Source organism: Amphiura filiformis, chromosome 3 (genome assembly GCF_039555335.1).
Source record: "Amphiura filiformis chromosome 3, Afil_fr2py, whole genome shotgun sequence".
In the NCBI taxonomy this organism is placed as follows: domain Eukaryota; kingdom Metazoa; phylum Echinodermata; class Ophiuroidea; order Amphilepidida; family Amphiuridae; genus Amphiura; species Amphiura filiformis.
In genome coordinates, this window is record NC_092630.1 from 4,055,448 (window position 1) to 4,075,032 (window position 19,585).

Below are 19,585 nucleotides of genomic sequence, written 5' to 3' on the forward strand. Positions count from 1 at the left end.
TTCCAATAAAAATTATGATAGTTTTATTTACACATATCATACGTTATGACATTTAAAGAAAACACTTTAATTATTTAAAACAAAATCAGCTAACAACACAAATGTTATGAACTATGCACGTACCACAATTTGTTCTGGCTGTACACCCCCTGTTTAACATGCACCTGTGCAGCTCACTCGCGTGTCGGTTTTCACTGCGCTAATGTTTACAATAGCAGCTTGGCATTTTACGTGTAGTCTTATGACAGCTGCATACAGTTTCGTCGTGTGGAGATTCACGTAAGCTTTACTCTGTACTAGGACAATTTTATTTGTGGAATTCGCGATCTTCGGTCAGGATTATCTAGTGGAATATTATACAAGATGCCAACATTCGCTGTGAATAAAATAAATCAAGGTAAGTCAGATTTTTATTGATGTTATTCGGGGATCTAAAAATAGCACTGCACGCTGCATTGCTCTTCACAAATATTATATCAATCGATGGACGGCTTTGCTCATTGGAATATAACTGCATAGATAGTCATTGAATCCGATGCTTTTGGTGCTTTTATAAACATATAACGGTTTCATTGATGAGTGGCTAAATATTGTTTATCAACAAAGCCTCTCAGTCTGAGATATAGAGTAAAAATAAATAAGGTTGTATAAATATAGTTTATGCAGTATGCTCTGCTTAGGCTAGCTAAATTTCTACATGCCATGGGCTGTCATTAAAAGTTTAGGCAACATAATTTTAACCAGGGGCGACATTAGTACAGTGCACATACTAGAAACTGCACTGACATAAATGTGACATGACCTGATGCAGGGGTGTCAACTCTCACGCATTCGGCGTGAGTCTCACACATTTTCATGCATTGTCACGCTCTCACCCAGGCCCGTAACCAGGGGGTGATGGGGGCGACCCCATCGCCAAATGCCAAAAAATTCCCCATTTTGGACCAAAAAAGTCCCTTTTGCAAGTGTAGGGTGCGAAAAAATAAGGTTTTTTAGCCCTTTTTTGGTTGATTTTTTTTTTTAAATCCACTTTTTAAAAATCCATCACCCAAGCCCACTTTTTCATAATCAGCCCCTACCCAAAAGTAAATCCTGGTTACGGGCCTGCTCTCACCAGACCCAAGCCGGTAGTAAAATCTCACGCAACCACTGATGCATCAACAATATATGTTGTTGTACACACATTATTTCTGGCAAAAATATGATTTGGTTATAACCAAGCGTTTCAATATCAATGAATGAAAAAAAGAATATCTTCATTTTGTGGGCACTGGGCCCATCTGGCCCAATAGTAAATCCGCACTGCATCTAGTCGGGATTATGCACTTTCAGTTTCTCACGCGTTTGAACGGGAATTGGATTGCGTACTTTTTCGATGTCTAGTGAGCAAATTTCTTCAATATTTTGAGAAAATGATGTCAAATTTTCTATTCTATATTGTTTGGTAATAATGTCTTTTGCCAATAGTATGTTTAAAGTTGTAATTTTGTGTTTTTGATCATAAAGATCGGATATTTTCGCTTCGATTCAATTCTGAACCCTTCGCAAGGGTGCCGATTTCGCAGAACTTTGACGATAATTTTGCCTTTTGGACACTAAAATGCATTCGATCCTTAATTTTGTTTCAACCGAGTCTTAAATTAGCAAGCACAATAAGGTTGGTACCACTTTTATATACATTGATAAAATTTTTAAGATTTTTTTTCAAGTTTCTAACGGCGCGCAAATCGTTAAGTGTGTATTTCCCATTGACATCCAAAATGCGTAAGCCAGTCCTTAATATACATAGGTACGGCGTATATAGGACTGGCAAGCAAGTCTAACTGCATCCAATACACGTATATATATATACACCCCTGTTTGACAATATCTTGCTCCATTTACATAGCAATTCCACATGAAAAGTGAGCCCTGCTTGATACCACTGTCAATTGTTCATAGCAGATATGCGCCATTGATGCTTTATGCAAGCGTCAATTTGAAGCTTGAACCTACCCACCTGAAACCTTAACATATTATTATCGACATCGATTCAGTGCCGATGATTGAGGTCATACTTTTGTTGACCTCAATCATCGGCATCGAAACAATGTATGCCGAGGCTTGAGCTTCAAATTGATGCTTGCATTAGAATGTACACACCACATCCAGCCAATTTTTCTACTCTCCTACCCCCTTACTCTGGAAAATGCACGCAGGTCTGCAGGCCTTAGGGAGAGTGAGTGGTACAGCATTAGTAGTGTCAACCTGTCTTGAAATGTCGGGGGGAGTCATTCAGCCTGAATTGTCAAAAAGTGGCTGGAAAGAACAAAAAATGGATCATAATATTTGTCAAAAGGTGGGGGATTGACACCCATGTTGGCAGGTACAGATATGGATCCAAGTTTTTGAATTGGGGTTGGGGGTGGGGTTGCATTCAAAATAATATGATCATAATGTAGACCCATATTTTGTGTGGTTTTTATGATGGCTGGTTTTCTGAGAGGAGGATGAGGGATGGTTCCCCTCATAGTCGGGAAAAATGTGCAAATTGAAAGAGGTAAAAATTTGCCTTTTTCAACGTATGAAAAAGTCAATTTCATCTCTCTATCCTCTATCCCAAATTCTGTGTCTCCTATTCTTTGCAAATGGATACCGGTATCATATCCCCTCTTCCACAAACTAAAAAAGTTGAAATGCATGATTGCACTGGCTGATATCATCCATTGTTATAAACATGTTTGATTACTCCAAGAATTCCACCTCATAACAAGATCAGGCTATCTGTTCCTCATTCCAGACATATCAGAGCATTAAAAACAAATCCTTGAATAGCTCAGCTATTTATAAAGTATTCATCCTTGGCAAGCATGTGTCTATTCCATCCATGCCAGACAGGGAAGGGAAAACAAGGGGAACATGAACCAGATATGATGGGTCTATGTTGTTAAAAGCATGACCTGTGGGATGGAGGTATGTGCATTGAGAGAATTTAGATATTAAGCTTATCACCCCTGAAAGTTTGGTATAAATTTAAACCAATATCCTGACCATAGCACCTTATGGGCACATGAAATCCAACACTGGCACAATTTAGGGGATTTTCAAAAAGTAATAAAAAAAAAGCTTAAGAATTGTTATAATTCCTACAAGACAAAATAGGTGGTAAAAATACTTTTCTTTGTTATGATTAAAGATTTAAGGGTCTAGTATCCAAGGCAGCTAATTGTCTTTTAAAATAATAAAAATTCCTTTAAAAAGGAAAAGGGTGTATCTAAAAAACTGCTAAAAACTTGTTGAGGATGAATGTTATTGAGGACGAATGTTGCAGCGTGATCATATATATGTAGGCCTATTTGTATGATTGTGTAAAACATTATATAATTGTGAAATAAACTTCTTTGCCAGCCTTATCAAACACCCAGGTGGGTGTATATAGGTTGCAAATAAATAAAGCCCTTGTGTTTCTATTTGTTCACTAATGACTATGTCAATAGGTTGGTTTAATTGAAGTGTGCTTGGGTATTGATCAGGTTATTCATAGTTTAGCTACTGATAGATCAATGATTCTTTCAGTCTGACATTCAAATTCCATTGACCTCCATACAACACACTGTACAAAGTTCGGCATAACACTTTCTTAAACACTTCAACATGTTTATTTCTATACTTAACGCGTAAAAGTATAGGAGGTGTTGCTTGTTAACAAACACTGCAACTGGTTTCCAAGTGTATTACACACCAACATGTTAAATTGCTTATATGTGACGTATCATGTCAAAAGGAGACACTTTTGGGCAGGATCATAAATGGAGAAATAGCCAAAAATCTGCCCGGGTGATTTTTTCACAATTTGGGTTTGTTTGAATTTGTGATGTTATTAATGTTTAAAATATTGTCTGATAGTTTCAGACCGGAAAATAACTGGTATCTTGTATTTTTGAGAGACATTTTTCAAGGTAATTCCTACTCTCAACATTGTCAATAATATTTTTAAAGGCCGATATCTCAATTTCCAATTTTATAAAACCATTACTTACGAACTCAATATCTTCGCATAGGAATGTCCAATTTCATTGGGGAAAACGGCGTTGTGGAGCAAAATATCTCTAGATTTAAGATATGTAAAAACCTCAAAATTGATAACCTGCCCAAAAGTGTCTCCTTTTGACATGACACGTCACATATGCATGTTGGAGCGGTAATAATTTGTTTTGAAAAATACCCTTATATAATCGCATTTAAGTAGTAATCATAAGCAACACCACCTATACTTTTAGGTACATGCGTAAAAATAAACGCGTTGAAAAAAAAAAAAGTGTTATCCGGGAATATGCTGCCCGAGCAAAAACCAAGAGTTTCTGTAAATTAGAACACCCAAAATTGTACAAAATTATATCAGGTGATGGGTCGCTGGACCATAAGTTTCTAGTCGGCTTGGGGAGCACTCGAATATGAAAGTGACATGCATGTACAGAGGGGGGGTCATTGGGTGGCAGATTAGCAGTAAAAATGGTTTTTTTTTGCACATGACGCGTACCAATAATGTGATGCTATCAAGCAAAATCAGTCAGAACTCGGCCATAATAAATTAGTTTCCTATAGGATAATAAGAAGCGTTTACAAAGCTGCATTTTGCAGAAAACCCATTGAAATTGAACTACCAGTTCCAAAGATATGAGCAATTTAAGAGTTTCCAAAACTAGAGGAAACAAAAGGAAAAACTTTCTTTGTTTGGCTATATCTCAAAATCAATATTTCTGAGTTCCAACGGATTTGGCTTGATCGCATCACATATATGCGAGTACTATTATTTGTAAGAAATTTTCCCTCGCTTTGCTCTGTACTGGATCGAGGAAATTCTTTCCTCTTAGTGGGAAATTTGACATATGGAGGGAAATACTGCTTTCCCAAAGCAAAGAAAGAAATACATTCAAAATTGTGGGAAAAGTTAAATGATTTTGCAGGGAGTTTGGAAATGAAATTTGACATCTGATTTATGATATCTAGTCATTGTACAAGGTATCAAAATTCATCACAAGTAAAAGAACTATGGACTGTCACACGTAATGCAGGATGTCACGATAACAGCTGTATTTATTTAGCATAAAATTATCATAATCGTCATGGTTACAGTATATGAATGCAAATAAATATTGGATGATAAGCAAAAATATAATTATGATGTAATAAAAGGTTCACATATCATGACTACACTGCAACAACTTTGTGGTGATAAGAACAAAAAGGCTTCCACAGAAAAGATGTAAAAGACAAAATAATAGTTCAGAAAGTTCACAGTCTAAAGTTCATTATTTTTAAATGTAAATTATTGAAGTATATAAAGAAATTATTTCGTAAAATTGTATTATGTTCTGGTAAAATTGGTTAGAAAAGTACAAAATCTGTTTTCCCTGGACAAAGAAAAAAGGAATGGGAAAATACACAATGCACCCTGTCTTATTGGGAGAGGTGGGTGGGAAAAGTTTGCTATCCATCCATATTCTGACCAAACCCAGAAACACCCATTGCATGAGGATAAAAGAGTTCTCTAACGATTTACATCAGAAAATATTATCATCTATCTTGGCAGGCTTATGCAGTATCAATTGACAAATAGTTATTAGGGTGCATGTGATAAAGCATAGATCATCTACATGATCTATGGATAAAGGGACTAACTGTTTTATATGAATGGGCAATACCCATGAGAAGATACAATGGATATCCACATTTTGTGATCCTAGCATCCTCTTTTTATGACATTTTTCAGTATATATCCACGAAAAAAAATTAGTCCTAAAGATTTCAGTTGATTCCGATATTGCGCTTTGCGAGTTATGCATGATTATGTGTATTACACTGCTCCATAGACAATACGTTGTAATTTTGTTCTGGTGCACCAGAACGAAATTCAAATTTCACGATATCTTTGTTAAGGGGGTACTACACCCCTGCCCAATTTTGTGCTTATTTTTGCATTTTTCTCAAAAACTATAGCGCATTGGTGACAAATAAGATATGTATATTATAGGGGCAAGGACTACAACTGCTGCACTGGAAATTTTATTTCAGCATAGACAACAGTTGTGGAGTTACAGTAAAAAATGAGGGAAAACCAATATTTGATCAATAAATCAATAACTATTTGCCTTGAGTTGCTGAATTTTCAGTGCAGTAGTTGTAGTCCTTGCCCTATAATATACATATCTTACTTGTCACCAATGCGCTATAATTTTTGAGAAAAATGCAAAAATAGGCACAAATTGGCCAGGGTGTAGTACCCCTTAAACTAATTAATCTGCAAGAAATATTTTGTACATAAACATTATGTAGCCAGAGGTTTCCAGTGATATAAAAATCTCAACTTTTTTTTTGAGAAACGCGGGGATGAGGCTGTAGATCACGAAATGCCCTTTTAAGCTCCACTTCAGGACCCCCCTTCACAGATGAACATGCAGTTTGTACAGTGTGGAGAAAGTACAGATTTGGCCCCCTTGGATGCTTTACTCAATACCCCTCCCCACCTGCCTGGGGTCCACCCCTACAAAAGTATGCATGGGCTGACAAACTGGAATAATGCCATTTGTTTCTATCATTGGGCAATCCCTTGCTTTAGGTTACTCAAGGTGATGTTAATGTAGGGCAGGGCAAATCATTATTTTATCATAAGCCGTGTTCAGACGCATGGGTTTACACCCGGCGGAAGGTCGGAGGATGGTCGTGGTAAGCACTAGTCGGCGGAAGGTTGTGGGAAATGTCGGAGTAGTGCCAGTGTGAACGCTAGTCGTGATAAGCTCCTCCGACCTTCCCACGACCGATTTACTCCTGACTTTTGTCAGGAGTAACGCGTAAACACGACCTGGTGGGTCGGAGTAGCTGCCCGTGTGAACAAGTATAACACGACCAGTCGGAGTAAGGTGAACTTTCACAATGAGCTTGTGACTTTTGTTTCTTTTTGGGAAAGATCACCATTAAGCAAGATGCAAATAGTGCTCGATGCGATGTTCATGCACTAGTTCATACTTTTTCATCATTCTATTTACCACTGAGCTCTGTGCTGTTGATCATGTTGATGGGCAAACAGTAGTGATGCAAGGGGTAGGCATGGAGAAATTAGTAGTAAAATATCGAAAAAAAGTATTTAAAAGCAGAAGAACAAATTGCGGCTGACAAAAAAAGTAAAACACTGTCAGCAGCAATTTGTTTTGAACAATAAATAAACACATTTCGTTTGGGCATTTCAATGATACCCAATCATATTGAAACTCGTGCCGCTTGTGTTGAAAGCAACGACATGTTTGCAGCACTGCCACTTTACTTCCAGAAGTTACTCCGAGTATTCAATGGTCCCCTGCGAAGGTCGTGTTAAATTTGTCTGCGAGCCCGTGGTAAAGTAGTCGGAATAAGCGTGTGTGGACGCGTGCGTGTGAAATTAAGTAAATTCTTTGGAATGCCGATGTAAATTTACGCCGACTTGTACCCACGTCTGAACATGGCTATTGTGATGTGAGATGTCATTAATGTGATCACTGAACTAATTTGAACAACTTATCAATTATCAAATAACGGGACCTGATTATGATTTTACCACCTGATCTCAAGTACTGTATTAATGTTCAATCAGATCTGTGTTTAATTTATTAGAACCATGGAAGTATGATAGGCTCAGTGCAATGCATACCTTTAATTTATACACGAGAGAAGTCTATGCATGGACTTATTTTATGGAGTACAAGCTTTCTGTGTCATTTCTTAGGGTGCTAATAATTTCTTATGTTTTATGTATGAAGTCCCATTTTATCCATAGTAAATAAGACCTGCTCCCCCGGGCATGCTCCCTTAAAATACAATGTAGGAGTTAATCTAAGTAAATAGATTGGAAAATAGATTGAAATTCATTTTTGGATTGACTCTTCCTCTTTTTTTTGTAGACTGATTTCACCATCCAATGAAATGTTACTCCTATGCTGTCAAATGCATGTGTTTAGAATGAGATTCAAACTTTTTCAGCAGATATTTTCATTATTTTTTTAATTGGGAAGGATTTGTTCTTAACATCTGTCTGCAAAAGATTGAAAGATTGATTCCTTTTGACTAAATATTAAATCGGGAAAAGATTTGTCCTTAATCTATTCGCTAAAAAGATTAAGAATCACTCTTTTGATTGATTAAAAAGATTGAAAATTCAAATCATTAAACTGAATATTCGTTGAAAATTATAACACTTAATAAACACTATAAATAACACGCTTATATTTATATTCTACACGTAAAAGTATGCATATCTCAATGCATATATCAGACAAAACTTTTACATTTAAAATTATGATTATTAAAAATGTTGATTGCCATGGGAACCAATTTGTTCATGTATACATTGTAAAATTTACAACAACAATGAACAATCTGTACAACATAATCATTAACTTAATACATGAAAGCCTTGACTTTTCAAGAAATTTGTCAGTACAGTTACCAATTCTTATTTATTTTGTCATGTGAACCATTAATTTGTAAACATAAAAAGAATTTGTTCACAAATCTGTTTGTGAAAGGGACCATTGAATTGGCAATCAAATAATTTATAATGAATTTAATTTGATTGATTCTATTGAAGTTTGATTCAATATACGCTGTATTGACTCCTAAAGCCTAAGTTGATTGTCAAAAGTCAAAGTGTACAAATTCCAATATTGAAAAAATATGAATGGGTATCATTATCATTTTCATACGCTTGGCATACTTGAATGAAAGTCGGCCCATATCAAATACACAAAGAACGGAGGTGAATGACTTGCAGGTCATCTCATTCAGAAGATCTGGATTCTATGCCCCAGGCTTCCTCAAAATACTACTAAACTCTGCGCATGCATGCCGTTGAAAATGATGAATAGCATGATCAGTAACGTTTTGATGATTTTGTAAACAATTAAGAGAAAGTCATCAATGTTGATCTTATTTTGACACCCGAAGCAGCTGATCATAATTAAGTGTTTCTATAAATACTTAATTAAGTGTTTTTATGAATACTTAATTTACTTATATACGATTGGAAATGTGTGGGAGGAAAACCGAAAATCTAGATGCGTGGGAGGGAAAGTATCCCAGTTTTGAGATATTTTCTCAAAATATCAAGAGCTATCTCAAGAGCCTCTGAGTACTGGGCTTGTTTGTACTCATTTCAATGCATTTTTCATGCTGATTCCAAATTTGGTCATGAAAATGTAAAAATCTGAAATTTTTGAATTAAAAAAAATTGAAAATTGTCGTCTGCAGTTGACACTCATATGGAGAGAATTAATTCAATGAAATTTTGCTGTTTCATTTTTGTCTGCAATATTCTAGAGCAGTAAGTCGACTGTTCTGTACCAGAAATGGGTAAGTGCAATAGCAATGGCAGCTATTGCACTTACCCATTTCTGGCACTGAGCAGTCAAAGTACTGTAAATCTTGAAACTATAAATATTCAGCGGAAATTGACAGCTGCATTTATTTTGCAAAATTTCAATTTTCAAGACATTTTCATAAGCTTTGAAATTAATAATATCTCCAATGAAAGATTTGACTGATCAATAGTCTGCCGTTCTATTTTGACATCAGTGAAGAAATCCTGTAACTCTAGAGCTTGCTTGAAATTGACAAACTTGTACAAAAATTGAATTGCACCTTGTTACTTTTTGCACTACACTGTGTTCGGCACTAAATAGGTGGAAACTATGAGAGTCTCATTTCTGTACTATTCTCCTGAAGAATAGACCTATTTTTGGTGGAAGCATGATTTACCCAATTTGTTCACACTTCTGTATGAAGTACAAAAAACTCTCAGGCCAAAACAAAGAGGTTTGTCTCAAACAAAAATGAAAAAAACCCAAAAAAAACCCCGATATGCTCTCTTTGTTTTACTTTTTCATTATAAAAAGGTTTTACAAAATACATGAATTGCACTTTTGGTCATTTTTTTTCACTTCTCGGCTCAATTTCTTCTTGGTTTTCTGATGACTTAACAAAGGGCAAAACCTTTCATCAAAACCCGGAGAAAAAAAAAGAAAAAAAGAAATGTGCTAAAATGTGAATTTTAAGAACTATGCAGACAGTTGTAAAAGACAATTATTTGTTGTTATACTGGACCTGTATTACAGATACACGCATTAATCATATACAAAATTATGCAAAACTAAGCAATGAACCCTGCCTATTTGGAACTGATCAAAGTATAAAACGATGCATGAAATTGTTGAAAAAAATCAAGAAATTTATTCAAGCTGTAGTAGATGAGAGTACATTGAACCGATGTACTCTAAATGCCCCCATGTGCTGCAAGCTTCATTTCAACGCTGATAACATCAGCTTCCATGAAATCGGTGTGTGAAAAAACGACAGTCCAATCCAATTAAATCAATGTCTTCCTGGAAAGAAAAAAAAAACACTCTTGCTGAGTCATGCGACGGAAAATCGGACAGTGACTCCGTGGACAAATACAGTCATTTGTAAAATTGGAAATTGAATTTTGGGATTTTAAATTGTGGGGTGTTTAGGAAGCATGAAATATTGGCTTGATTGGGATAGGTGCGCATCATTTCCTTGATGAGGGAGGGAGATTGCGATGTTAATAAATTATGATGGACCTGGACTGGACTTTAAGATTGGATGGCATGTATCTCATTAAGGAGGACATGGGATGTTATAATCAGGTGTATAGCTTAGATTTGCTCGATCAAAGAGGCTCAAGAAGGGATAAACTATTGAATTTCGTACAGTGCCCCTGATTGGATAATTGTATGATGTAATTCTCAGAGTAACCAATCAAAATACAGCTTTTAGATATTTGAGCAAATTTAAGCTGTTTAGTCTTACTGACTATTCTTAGCATGATATGTCTGATTGGCTCAATTCAAGATATATTCATCTTTGTAACCAATCAAAACAGTTCTTAGAAGCGGATCAATACGTCCGCCGGTATCATAAGTTGAAAATTCAATAATTAAAAATATTCATTCCATCATGACTCAAAACCACATTTTAAAGAGCAGAAGTATGACCAGAGTTTACTGATATTGCTTATTGCACCTCAAAGGTTATAAACCTTGTGTAAAATTAATTCTTCCTTGCAAAAATATGATTTTTGGAAAAGCCTGAACATGAACAAAATTAATCCGGTAAAAATGCCAGAAGCAGCGCACTATGCATATCATTAGGTGTGAAAGATAAACATCTGCATCATCAATAAATTAAATTACTTGAAAATTTAATTTCTAGCGCTGGGATGCATCTATATATATATAGTTTTATGTGAAATTTGTAGCCAACATGATGCTGAAATGGTCAGTTTTTGTTGCGTTTAGTACGGTATGAAAATTATTTTAGAAATCATAAAAAAATGAATGTGTGTCTGGGATATGTAAATTATATAGCAAAGTTCATTCAGTTACCAATATTATCCCCCCCCCCCCACACACACATACCCACAACACTGGGCTTGCCCTACCATAATACTGTAGGCCTAAAGCAATTCAAAGCAGATACCGAAATAGCATGTTGTGACTATTTACAATAACATGGTAGCTGAGTTGCATTTTTCATGCATCCTGATTTATTTATTTGAGAGCCAAATTGCCATAGTATTTTTGTAAGCTGCCATATGCATGCCAATTGATGTCTAAACCCCACTGGAATTGAAGATGGTTTTGTAGGAGAAGGGTTAATATTTCTTAGGTCATTGAACTTAAACTAGGCATATTTGTGACACAATCTGGTCCATGGGGGCCAAAGGCGGCAAATTTGAAACTGAGATAAAGGTAAAAATTTGGAGTAAAAAACAATAAAATACATAAGAAAATAGACATCAAAAAACTTCATAACTTTAGAACCAAGTACACTAGACCTTTGGTGTTTTCAGTAAATGATTGCCTATTGTATCGTGTGTAATAATTACAGTAACTCAATTTTCAAAAATGCCTCCTTTGGCCCCAATGGGCCATATCGTGTCACATTTAGACTCAAGTACTTAATTTTGTGGCAATTGTGCACTAATGAAAGAAAAAATATTTATTTCTGGAAATTGTGATCATTTTGTTCCTGTTATTTGTGTGCATATTTCAATGGGCCACATTCAATTACACTCATCCTCTTTGACATAGTTCATTTTACATTAAATCAGTAGCATCTATTTTCATATCCAATCCCCACAAATGCATTAAAAATTGTGCACATTTTGTGTCATTCTTGAGCTGTGGCAAGTGAGATTGGCACATTAATTATTATGTAGGGTTTCGTGTGATATAACCATACATCATACCAGCATGATAAGGGTTAATTTGCCTTAAATTGAGAGCAGGCATCAGTCAGCAACTTAACATGATTCATACAAGTTTCATTCGTTAGCACATTTCTCTCATTAAACATGTAAAAGCAATCATCTCCTCAAAAAATACCAATTCGTCTTTTTTTTAAAATGCAATCCCTTATAAGTATTTTTTTGTTTGAATTAAAATTTTAAATTCTTTAATTACAGAGGATTTTGGAGCCAGATTTTCATACAAAGATTTATTAAATCATTATAGAAACACAATCTCTTGTAAATATTTTTTTGTTTGAATTAAAATTTTAAATTCTTTAATTACAGAGGATTTTGGAGCCAGATTTTCATACAAAGATTTATTAAATCATTATAGAAACACAATCTCTTGTAAATTTTTTTTTGTTTGAATTAAAATTTTGAATCATTTTATTACAAAGGATTTTGGAGCCAGATTTTCATACAATGATTATATCATTATAGAGTCCAAAGTCATGCCTGTTAATTATTCCTTTTAATTATTTTATTTTCCTGCATAAAAATCAATTATAAAGCTACCAGCTCTTGCCATGAACTATTGTATACTATGAAAATGACATCTGTCGTCGTAGCATGTGCATGTATTTGTTTATGATTGGAGTTGGAGAGATATTTTCAATTTGTAATTTTTATATGATGAAAAAATATGCAACCAAACCTTTAGGTATATTCAGAGGATGATTTAAGCACTTCCCAGCAAGTCTTGCGGTTAGCAAAGCTGTGTGAGTGAACATGACACCACTGCCCGCCCACTGCATACACACGTGCATGGTTAAATTTGATTTTGGACAGATATATTTACAATAAAAACACCTTCCAAAGGTTGGTCGATTTCACATTTTATGTTATCTACGGAAGGTGTGAATTATCCTTCATGCATACATCACTTTAGATCTGAAATCGACCAAGTAATAATGACACACGGGCAATTCTAAAACAACATCTTTTGCACAGAGTTCAATGGCATTTGAAAAGTAAAGTGGCAGTTGAAACTCTAGTGGTAACACTTTTACAGTGCATGATGGGGCTTCCTTAAATCATCCTCTGAGGTATATTCGTCTCAGAACCAAACACAGCTCTATTTTTCAATTTATGGAATTCTAAATTACTTCGTATTTGCTTTTTGACCAAATTAATTCTGGAAAAGGGTTCACAATCATTCATTTTTATACAAAAGTGGTATAATATGTCCGAGATTAAAATGCATAATTCTGAGTTGGTTGATAATCTTTTGCAATCAAATATTAAGTATATTATGAAAGCAAAATAATTCTTTACCCTACTGATTGATGGCTTTACAAACTGGAAATTAATGCATTAATATAAAAATTTTAGTACTCATTTCTTTTTTTATTTCAAGTTTGAAGTTGTAGCAGTAGCAATACTAGTAATTCCTGTTTCCTGCATTACAAAGGTTTTTGTATTCTATGCTTTGTGGAAAGGCCAATGGATATTAGGGACCATTCAATATTTATTCAGTTGGAGGGAGTGCATGTGAGGAATCCAAATTTTTTGTGTGGTCTTGAGGGGGAAATCTGAAATTTTAATTCAAGCATGGGGGGATGTTAAGTTTTAAATGGAGAAAAAGGTGGGTCGATCGTTCATGCTAACCCTAATCCTAACCCTAATCCTAACCCTAATCCTAACCCTAAACTAACCCTGACCCTAACCCTACTTTTGTGTAAAATTACATGAAGGAATAACCAAAAGGTGTAAAGCAAGGGATTATCAAAAAGATTTGAGCAGACATGAAAGGGAACACAAAATTTGTTGTCAACACTCTCCATGGCATTATTATTGAACAATCCCTTATAATAATGATTGTCTTCATGCAGTGCAACATTGAACTTCTGGAGACTCATTTATTTGAAAGAACCGTTCATTTATTCATAGAACCGAATATCGAAGTTGAGCAATGAGATCTCCAGATAGATATGAGGCAACGGAGCAAGCCATGTTCATTCAGCCTTTGTGGATTAGTAATTACATAGTAATACACACTAGACAGATAAATGGCAGGTAGGGTTGACAGAAAATGAGCCCAAATTGCAGTCTGGCTACCGAAATGTGGCCTAATTTTTCTTACTATTGTTTTTTATGGGACATAAGGCCTGGCAAAGTCGATTTTGAGTTTCCCGTCGCCCGCCCGCACTTCATTTTCGGGCCCGCACTTGAATTCATTATTGCGATTTTCGAAAAATAAAAATAAAAACCTATCATTTTTGCAAAAAAAAACGATGAAATCCGTGCATTTTTAGTGGAAAAATCAAATTCAAAACATCGATTTCGCTACCGGCAGTAAACTCATTGCGGCCGGTTGATTGGCGTCTGATAGTGATAGCCTAGATCCTGTAGGCCAGGTTCGCAACGCTTTGTAAATATGTTGACGTCGCAGTCCTTTTCCACGTGCATATCATATACTGGACTGACAGATTAATGCTGTCATGCAGATCAATGATTCTACAGTGCTGTTCGCGAAATCGCACAATGAATAGTGATGTTTGTGCGAATTTAAAAAAAATATATTGATTCTGTTATTTTTGGATTTCTTTTCATAAATATCAATCATATATTTTAAAATAGTACTTGGTATCGTTTTATATTAATTTGACTGTACAAAATGGCAAAATTTATATATTTCAACTCTGCTCTATTGTGACACTGTTGCACGCGAAATATGCGGTCGAACAAAATATTTTTCAATGTCTGATTTTTTCTTCTACAGTGCTGTTTGTGACTTTGCATAATATCGTTGTTTGTGGTAATTAAAGAAATATATTAATACTGTTAATTTTATATTTGTTGTCCCAATTGATTGATTATTTATTTTTAAATAGTATTCGACATAGTTTTAAATTAAATTTAATATACAAAAAGAGCAAAAAATTATATATTCTAACTCTGGTGTGTTTATGACATTGCTGCAAGAACTATGCGGTTATTCAACATCAACAAAACACGTACGCATGGGGTTTTCCCTTTAATTTTGTTGGCGCAAGATTCGATACTATTGGAGCTGTAAAAACTTACCAATTCATGAATTGCAATTGTTTCGTATTTTGATTTCAATTTGATGGGACTTTGCTGATGTTTGTATTAAAGATTTGTCATGTACATATCAATTAAGATATGCGACAGTGGTCGTAATGTCATGCAGTGGACGATATTGCATGTCAACGTCAACTGGATAATTTGTACTTAAATTACACAAAATTATAAATAAATAAGAAAAATAATAGTAAAAAGAAAATAACAACGTGTTTTACACTCGCATTTTGTCATATAATGAAAGTCACGAAAATAATGAATAATGAATAATGAAAAAGTTACCTCACTTGTTTTCAAAAATTATGTGACGGGAAACTCAAAATCGATTGTTCGGGGCCTAAAGGGCCAAATCATGGTAGATGAAGTCAAAAAGATACCTAATTCAAAATTGTTCTGTTAGCTGTTGGTTTGATGGGACAGGAAAAATGATCAATTGGCAGTGAAAAGCTTTAAAAGTCGCCCAATTGGGCTACTGAATTGCAGAATTGGCAACTTTGATGGAAGGTAATAAAGCTGTAGCTTGTCTAAATGATGTTGCAATATTGCAACTCAAATTCATATATTTGTTATTTCAAATTAAATTTGTAATGTATGTAGATCTATGTATATTTATTTAAACAGTATGAGACTAGTATGGCTATGTATTTATGATGTTATAACAATTAGTACCGTCATGATCATGTGAGACAAAACATTTAAAAAAAAATAAAATTTTATAGAATGGGAAAAAGTAACAGCTGTGCCATTTTATTGCATTGTGGGAAAAAGTCGAGTTGGATGGACCGGATATAACCATGGGCCATATTTTGTATAAAAGTAGATTTATAACCTGAACGCAAAAGCTAAGTGGACTTGAGTGTGTGGTTGTCACTGGCTTTAGGTTGGTTCAAATCGTGTAGGCTCTCTGCAAACAAACAAACATATAAACAAACAAACACTATATGGTGCCAATGCAAGAAAAATCTGGGTAAAATGAATTGACAGCCTAGAAATGACAGTTTTTGCCTCCAAATTTGAATAAAAAATTTCCAGGGGTAAATGTCCCCTTGCTTACACAGTCATGCACTGATTTTCAGTCTGTTTATGCTACTTGCAGACAATTATTGAATATATGAATACAAAACCCACCTAAGTCCATACTTAAGCCAAATTCAGTTAAGCATGGGAAATTGTTGCTATACATAGGCCTGTTATATGTATGAAAGAACAACTCAAATTCATCCTCTGTGTCTATTGAGCATGTGAAAAATAGCATGTATGAAAGAACCACCCAAGTCCACGATTTGAGTCTTGTAACACATTGATTGAAATCCAGTATGTATAAAAGTCCACTTGTAACACATTTATTGCTGGAGAGTGACTTTTGAAAAAAAAAGGGCTTAATCAAGGATAAGTGTGTGGTTTATATTACATAGCAATATGCGTATCAACATACCTGTGTGCTTTATTTTGTATTATCTTACTAGTGGTAATCTCATTCCAAAATCGTTGTCTTTGTATATGATTAAAAAAACCACCCAAGTCCAGCATTTAAAATGAACCCCCACAAAGTCCCTGAAATGCTAATCGTCATACCTAATACAGTTTAACCCACTCATTTGCACATAAAACTTATCATACTGACCAGGTAAATCTAACTGAAGGAATTAAAATGATACACAGGTTTTTTTCTCAAAATCACTTCCCATGGACTTGGGTGGGTTTTGAATTCATGTATTCAATTGGTCCACATGCTCAGTGAGCTTTACCACTTGAATAGAAAATAACAGAACTCATGTGCGTATTTTTTTTGGGGGGGCTTTGGGGGCACCAGCCCCCCGGGGTAAAAGCAGGGGGCAGCAAAAACGAAGGGGCGGCGGAAGAAGAAGGGGCAACAAAGGAAGGGGCAAGTAGTAAAGAAAAAATGGCGTAAAAAAATTGATAAGTATACTGAAATTTTTTTTTTTGCTCTTCACTTTTTCAAACCACCAACATTTTTTGGGTCAACCTTTTCGGGCTGTTGAGGAAGGGGCGGCAAAATTGAATTTTCTTTAGCCCCCCGGGGTAGGGGCAGTCACGGATGCCACTGGAACTCCCCATCTTTTTGATCGGACTATGAATATGATTATTTCCTTCTTGACATGTTTGAACTGAAAATTAAGATGCTATGAAAATTAGATTGAATAAATTACCATAGATGAAAATAATAAGCATATTAAAGTGAAGATGGGGCATAGTTATCTGTGATTACAGAAATAGAGAGAGAGAGTACACTGTAAAAATAACAGTGAAATTTACAGTAAAATACTGTAAAAAAGGCTAATTATTTACAGTATTTGGCTGTAATTGATAAAAACAGGCAAATACTGTATTTTTAGTTTAAATTATCTAGGCCTATCAAAGCTGAAATTAAAATTGGAGTTATAATTCAACGTTTAAGCAATATCAATATCATCACTACACTGTAAGAATGGTCACTTATACGATTGAGTATTAAATATCACGTGACTAAATTTTACAGTAAAAGTGTGTGCAGCCAATCTGCCAACCAAAACCTGTAAAATTTACAGTATCCTGTAAAAAAGATGAATTTACAGGTTTCAACTGTACTTTCTTGACAGGAAACTGTAAATTTTACAGTTAGGCGATGTAAAAAAACTGTTCTATGGGAAGGGTGAACTTTTGAAGTCAGTCAGCATTTTTTATCCTTAACACATTCTCAAGCTCTAAAATAACTCGCCAAATATACCTATTCTACAGCATTTTGAGTGTGTTCATTTTTACAGGATACTGTAAATTTTACAGGGTTTTGTTGGCAGATTGGCTGCACACACTTTTACTGTAAAATTTACAAGATTTTTTTTACAGTGTAGTTGTTAATGAGTAGATTAACTTGGGAGTTGGTGCTTCAGCGGTCAATGACTTGATTGGATTTAAAGGCTCTTGGCGTAAATTTGACTGACCAGAGAGCTTTCTACACAAATCATAATACACATTTGATCAATCAGGGAAAAAAGTTGGCACGGTGGTAAACATTAAAGCAGTTTAGTATGGTGAAATCTTATATTTTTTTTGTTGCTCAAAACATTTCACATACTTTTATCCTTGTATAGCGAGGCAATCAAATTTAGAAACCTTGCATGTGAATAGTCAATAAAAGTTCCTTTTAAAAGGAAAGGGTGAGCAAAGGAATGTTCATTGATGTCATTGTTTCTAAGTTCATAGTTTGTCATTTCAGTGTGAGTTTTTTAAAACTTAAAAGCTTAACTAATCATTTTAACGGGAATTATAGTTCTAAAAATGACCTCTAATAAACATCCCCTTTTGGAAAATGCAACGCCCCCCCCCCCCAGTGATGACTATTCGAGGATATACGGTATATTGATCATCACCACACTAAATTTTGTTTTGGTCAATCATGAAGCATAAGTCATCAGTGTTCCTTTAAAGTTACTTGTACTTTAGGTAATGCTTGAGGACTGAGTGGTCAAGACTTGACAAGATAAATCAGAGCAGTATCTTAAGTGGTCAGTGATTAAACTTGCTCTTTCCAGTGGCAATATGTCTCTGGGAGGACATCAAGGTTCTCTAGCATATCTTTTGAATACGCATGATAAGGGAAAGTATCTGTGGTTAAAATCACTGATCCAGTATGCATGGTATATTTAGACTGAAATAAATTTGTCCATTATTATGTATTGACTCTGTTGAATATGTTACACAAGATATTTTGGTCTCTTAAAAGGTTATAGATGTAGAGGCTGCCTGTCAGTGGCAGATGTTAGGCTTAAGTTGTCCAGTATGATGACAAACTGAAAGGAAGAAAGAATGGGACGCAGACAGACAAACAGATGATATTAGATGCACTTTCTCTTTGTTATTTATAATGAAGCTGAGAAAGTTTGAAATTTTGTCCCAAAAAGTGAACCTCTTTGACACTGTAATCCAAGGTATTTGCTAGCGAAGTGGTTACGTAACTCCCTGGTAACTGGATCACGCACCTTTTGGAATTGATAGCACATGCCATAGACTTTGTGTTGCGATCATTTCGATCATGGTGTAACTCAAAAGCGTGATCCAGTTGACATGGTGATAATCAGATTATACATAACACTTCGCTGGCAAATTCCTTCAGCATGGTCAAGGGGGCAGCCCCGGTCCCCGCACTCCGTGCATCTGCGGGTATTCATGCTCGTCGAAAATTTCGCGAAATAAGGGGTGTTTTCAGATGAAGAAACGCGA

General features: G+C 35.1%; 1 protein-coding gene across 7 annotated transcripts in view; it reads left to right on the forward strand.

The window, feature by feature from the left end:
• The first annotated feature begins 210 nt into the window (after nt 1–210).
• The window catches only part of LOC140147895 (actin-binding LIM protein 2-like), a 428,263-nt gene continuing 408,888 nt past the window's right edge, over nt 211–19,585 (forward strand). For all 7 annotated transcript variants that reach the window (XM_072169674.1, XM_072169676.1, XM_072169673.1 and 4 more), the window contains exon 1: nt 211–397. Coding sequence is in view for 6 of the 7 variants with exons in the window: in XM_072169676.1 (XP_072025777.1) it covers nt 364–397 (34 nt within the window). In the remaining variant the exon portion in view is untranslated. The remainder of the gene's footprint in view (nt 398–19,585) is intronic.